The sequence below is a fragment of the Gymnogyps californianus genome, chromosome 8 (genome assembly GCF_018139145.2).
Source record: "Gymnogyps californianus isolate 813 chromosome 8, ASM1813914v2, whole genome shotgun sequence".
Taxonomy (NCBI): Eukaryota; Metazoa; Chordata; class Aves; order Accipitriformes; family Cathartidae; genus Gymnogyps; species Gymnogyps californianus.
Window position 1 is genome coordinate 6,307,515 of NC_059478.1, and position 5,201 is coordinate 6,312,715.

Sequence of the window (5,201 nt, forward strand, 5' to 3'; positions counted from 1 at the left end):
TGCTCATGGTTTGGTTTGGGTTCTTTTTTTCCCCCCCCAGAAATGTTTCAATTGTTTTGGCCAAAATTCCCACTGCTGCCTGTCGGCCTGATCAAGCCAATGTGGAGTGCAGTGAAGCTGGGGTGCTGCAGAGCTGGGGTGCTGCTGCAGCCCTGCCTGCTGTCCCCCGGCCGCTGCCGCCGGGAGGGCCCCACCACCACCTGTGTGCTGGCGTTGCCACTTTAAGAGCCCTCTCCGCGGGGCGAGCTTTCGAACCCGCTCCCCTGCCTCGCCATTGGCCGGCGCGGGCGCGCGGGGGCCAGCCGCCGGTTGGAGCGGCCGGCGGGGCGCCCTGATTGGCCGAGGCGGGGGCGGTATAAAAACCGACCGGGCGCGTGGGCTCGCCTCAGTCGGCGGCGCGAAGGAGAAGGGTGCGGAGCAGGGGCTGCGGGCGGAGGCGGCAGGCGCGGCTCCCCACGGCACGGCTCCCCGCGGCCCGGCGACCTCCCCTCGCCCCCGTTCCCCCATGGAGTTCAAGCTGGAGGCGCACCGCATCGTCAGCATCTCGCTGGGCAAGATCTACAGCGCGCGGGGCCAGCGCGGCGGCCTCAAGCTCCACAAGAACCTCCTGGTGTCGCTGGTGCTGCGCAGCGCCCGGCAGGTCTACCTGAGTGAACCGGGCTGCCCGCCCGAGCCGCCCCCCGCCGCCTCCGGGCCCCCCGAGGAGGAGCCGCCGCCCTGCAGCACCGCCTGGGCGGCCGGCGAGCCGCCGCCGCCGCCCCCGCAGGACGAGGCGGTTAGGGGCGGCCCGCGGCTGCCCGGCGCGGACTGCGAGGGCCCCCGGCCGCGGCGCTGTTGCTGCGGCTGCAGCAGCTGCTGCTGTTGCGCGGCGGCGGGCGCCGAGGAGAACCGCGCGGACTGCGCCTCCGCCGCGGGGGCCGCGACGCCCCCGCCGCCCCACTGCCCCCGGAAGCGGAGCGCCGGCGAGCGGGGCCAGGCGGGCTCCCCGGTGAAGAAGCCCCGCCGCGAAGTGGAGGAGGAGCCGCCGCCCCCGCCGCCGGGCGAGCAGGAGGACATGGAGACGGGCAACGTGGCCAGCCTCATCAGCATCTTCGGCTCCAGCTTCTCGGGACTGCTCAGCAAGGAGCCCAAGGGCCGGCGGCGGGCGCCTCTTGACAGCGGCGAGCCGGCGACGACGACGCCCGCCGAGGCGACGGCCGAACCGGGACAGATTTGCTGCGACGAGCCGGTGCTGCGGACCCTCAACCCCTGGAGCACGGCCATCGTGGCCTTCTGACGCGTGGGCCGCAGAGACTCGCCCTCCGCCGCGGGGAGGGGGGCCCGCCGGACGGACGGGCGGCCGGACCGAGAGGTGACCCCCCCACACACCCCCCTCCTCCGCTCCTCCCACACCCCCGGCCCGGCGGAGGAGGGCGCCCGCCGCAGCGGCAGCGCCGCGGGGCTCCGGCGCCGGCGAGTCCCGGCGCCCTGCCCTGCCGTAGGGGAAGGACCGCGGGGCGGCAGCAGCACTTCCCCCTTCCCCGCCCGCCGCCGGCACCCCGGGTCCCGTCTGCCGGCACCCGCCCCGGGAGCGCCCCCGGCCCTGCCCTCCCGGAATTCCCCTTCCCGGCCGGGCCGCCGCCCGGGGGAGGCTTCCCGGTTGCCGCCGACAGCGGGGGCGCTCCCACCGGATAATATTTTAAGCTTGGAAAGTATTAAGTTTATTAAATAAAGTCTCTATTTTGGAAAGGTTTAGGTCAGAACTATTACATGGTGCTTTTTAAAAGTGTTTATTGAGAGAAACGAAGTTTACAGATGCTCTGACGGAAAGTCCTGGAGCCTGTTTGTTAGGCTTGGTAACTCCTGGTCTTTGTTGTATAAAGGCTTGGGGCTCCCGTAGGGATTTTTGTACAGTGTTCTCCTTCGGTGATGTATCTTGTTTTGTATAAAATGTAATTCTACGTGTACAACACGTATTAAATATTTTCAACTGTATAAGCCTAGTCCTTGTTTGTGCCCCGACTTGGCTCGGGGTTGGGGGGGAAGGAGGGCCGCGGGGAGCCGGGCAGGCAGCAGCCAGGGTGTGGTTGCTGCATGTCTGTGGCTTGGATCCACCCTGCCTCGCCAGAGGCTTGGGGTGGGTTGGAGTCCGGCTCCTCTGGGAGTCGGGGAAGAAAGGGAACTTCTGTCAGGGCGACTGGAGTCCTTCCCAGGATCTTCCAGGTGCTCCCACGGCTCCTCCGGCTTCATCGTCTTCCCGGGGCTGGAGCTGCCGTGGCATTTGAGGTCTTACTCAGAAAGTACCTAATGTGCAGAGTCACTGTCTGTGGGTGGAAGGCGGTTGCTAAATGCCAGAAGAGGAGCTGGGCGCAGCCCTGGCCCTGTGGCACTGCCGGGCCGAGGGCTGGCCTCCGGCTTCGCCTGCTCGAAGGTCGGGGCTGGGGATCCTTCCTGGATGCAGGCTGTGCTCGCGGCCAGCTGCTGCTCTGCCAGAGATATTTTTCAGTGCCTCCTCTTTGCTATTACTTGTAGAATAGTTAAAATGATGAATATTGGGGCTTTTTTTTTTTCCTTTCCATTATCAGTAAAACTGTAACTGGGTTAAAGTTCCTCCTCTTAGGGGTGGGGAGGAAAGTCTGGCCTCCGCTGTGAAGTGACTGTGGAGCACCCCGAGGCGTTGTAATTAGACTGAATTGTGGGGGAGTTTTTTTGTTTTTTCTTTTTTTTTTTCTCCTGCTTCTTGCTGGGAGATTCACTGGAGGCTTCTCTGCTCCTAATTAATGAACTTTTCAGCTGAGGATTGCATCTCTGGCGAGTCAAGGAAGATGTTTCTGTGCTGTGAAACGCAGCCTGGGATATCTGGCCGAACCTCAGGGGCCCGGCTCGGGTGGGAGAGCTGGGGAGCGGCGTGGGAGATGAGTGATGACCAACGTGAAGCTATCTGCTCTCCACTTTCTCTGGCGTGGTGGGAATAGGTGCTGTGTCCGGAGGGAGCGCTGTACCTTACAGGGGGTACCGGGCTTGTGGGCTGGGATTTCTACACCTTGTTTCTGTGAGAACTGGAGGCGTTGGGCTTGGTCCTCCCCAAGTGCTAGGAAGGCAACGAGGGGAGGACTTGCCATGGGGGAGAAGCCGCCTGGTCTGGGGCAGCTTAGAGGGAGCTCTGCTCGTTTGTGTACAAGTGAGTAGCTCCCTGTTCTTATGTAAAAGCGAAAGTCCCCCTGTCTTAATTTTCTTGATAATTGCACTTAATGGTGACATACAATTTTAGTCTGGTAGACAACACCAAGGAAATTGCGTGTGATGAGACATTTGTTTCCACTTGATGACCTTTGGGAGGTGACGGGAAGGGCCTGGCCCTGCTTCGCTTTGTACAAGTGCTCTCCGGGAGAACCCTACAGTCCAACAGTGTGGCTGTCGGATGGGAGACGAAGTCGCCTTGGGACCTCTCCAGTAAGAGGAGAGCGGTGGGAGGAGGAAGGTGGCTACAAAGGACTTCTCTCCCCCCCCAGCTCTCCCCCTGCTCCCTTGCAGAACACCCTGCTCTGAGGGCACAGGTTGCTCTCATGGGTCAGGCTGGGCTGGGGGATGGAAATGGCCTCCTGCTCCCGTACAAGCACGGCTTCCTTCCCAAGGCCGGGGGGAGTGGGTTTCAGTCCTGCTCCTTGTCCGCCAACAGCATCTCCATGGAAGTGGACGGTTTTGCCCGGGGCTTGCAATCAGCTCCCGAGCGCTGAAACGGGATGGGGGCACTCCTGCTCTTGGCTGTCACGGAGTTGATCAGGAGCGTCTTGGCGTATCTAAAGGTTTTCTGGGCACCCGACCGCTGGAAGAGCATCTGGTCCAGTTGGTTCGTGCGGCCCCGGTGTCCCTGTGCAGACAAGACCCGACCTCCCTTTGGCACAGATCACCAGCAGCGCTCCTATCTGTTCCATCTTCCAGAGAGGAGTTGTGCAACGCCTTAATTGCTGTTGGCCTCCGAAAATACGGCAAAGACTACCCAGAGACGCCAACGCAGCTCCCTCTGGCTGGCATGACCTCTCCGCGGAGCTATCCGAGGGTGAGCAAGTTCTCGCTTACCAGCTGGTAACCACGGTGCTGTGTCCCCAAAAGAGCCGGTCCAGCTCCATCGGCTGCCGGAGCCGTCCCTGCTGCGCCAACGTGTGCCTCGCTTGGTTCCCGTGGCTGCGTTCTTGCGACGTGTGGGGTTTGCTCCCTGGGGCGTGCGTGTCCCTGGGGAGCTGCAGGCGGCTGCTGCTGCTGCTGAGGGGGCTGGAAAAAATAACTGAGACGAGAGCGCTGCCGGTGTGTTTTGGCTCGTTACAGAGGGGTCTGCGCCTCCACAGGAAAATGAGTCTCGAATTGAAAAAGACACGTAATGACGATGCTGTGTTACTTTTGGAATCAACTTTTCTGCTCTTTGTTTTGTTTTTTTCCTCCCCTGGTGTCTTGTCTTTTTTTTTTTTTTATTCCTATAATCACTTTTACCTAAACAGGGTCTGTTTTCCTTAATTCATCTGTTCCGTCGTGCTGCTTCAATCCCTGGACTTTTCCTTCTGCTCACGGTGCTGCCTTTTGATTGCCGCAGAGGTGAGGGTGACGGGATGGGACAGCTGAGCAAGGAAGAGGGAATAAGCTCGAGGAGATGCTAACGACCCAAACCCGCTGCCCAGGCCAATGCTGACGGAGGGAAGAGAAGTGCATAAATAAGCCAGATAAAAATAAAAACTTCCATCACTTGGAAGAGAGGGTGACTCCTATGGAAACTACCTCACGGGGTCGAGGAGGATATGACTTAATGGCAAGATGGCAGGATCCTTACCTTCCTATAATAGCAACAAGCTGTTGGAAGTGCTCACCCGGGCTGCTGCCGTCCCTGTCCCCCCCCCCCCCCCCCAGCTCAGATTAGGTCCCCTGAGAGCCTGGGAGAGGAGAGGTGCTGGGAAAATCCCATAGTGCAGCCGGAGGGTGGGATAGATGCCGGCCGGGCTGCCGGGGCGATGCTCGGGAGGGGAGGGCGAGCGGCAGGCTTTCACTTTTCTCCTCCTGTAATCGGCAAGGAGCGATCAGCGGTTGCAGCTCCGGGCGGATGAGCTGCGGCTCGCATCAGGGATACCTTCTGGAGAGAGAGAATTATTTAAAACCGGCTCTTGCCAATAAGGGAGTGTTAATGGTGTGAATCATCTTGGCCTTTAAAGGGGTGGACGTACGTCTGGCCCGGG

General features: G+C 61.1%; 1 protein-coding gene across 1 annotated transcript; it reads left to right on the plus strand.

Moving 5' to 3' along the window:
* The first annotated feature begins 434 nt into the window (after positions 1-434).
* Positions 435-1,971, plus strand: IER5 (immediate early response 5). The gene has a single exon (XM_050900602.1). The coding sequence runs from the start codon at positions 506-508 to the stop codon at positions 1,274-1,276; it is 771 nt and encodes a 256-aa protein (XP_050756559.1). The 5' UTR covers positions 435-505; the 3' UTR covers positions 1,277-1,971.
* The last annotated feature ends 3,230 nt before the right edge of the window (positions 1,972-5,201 follow it).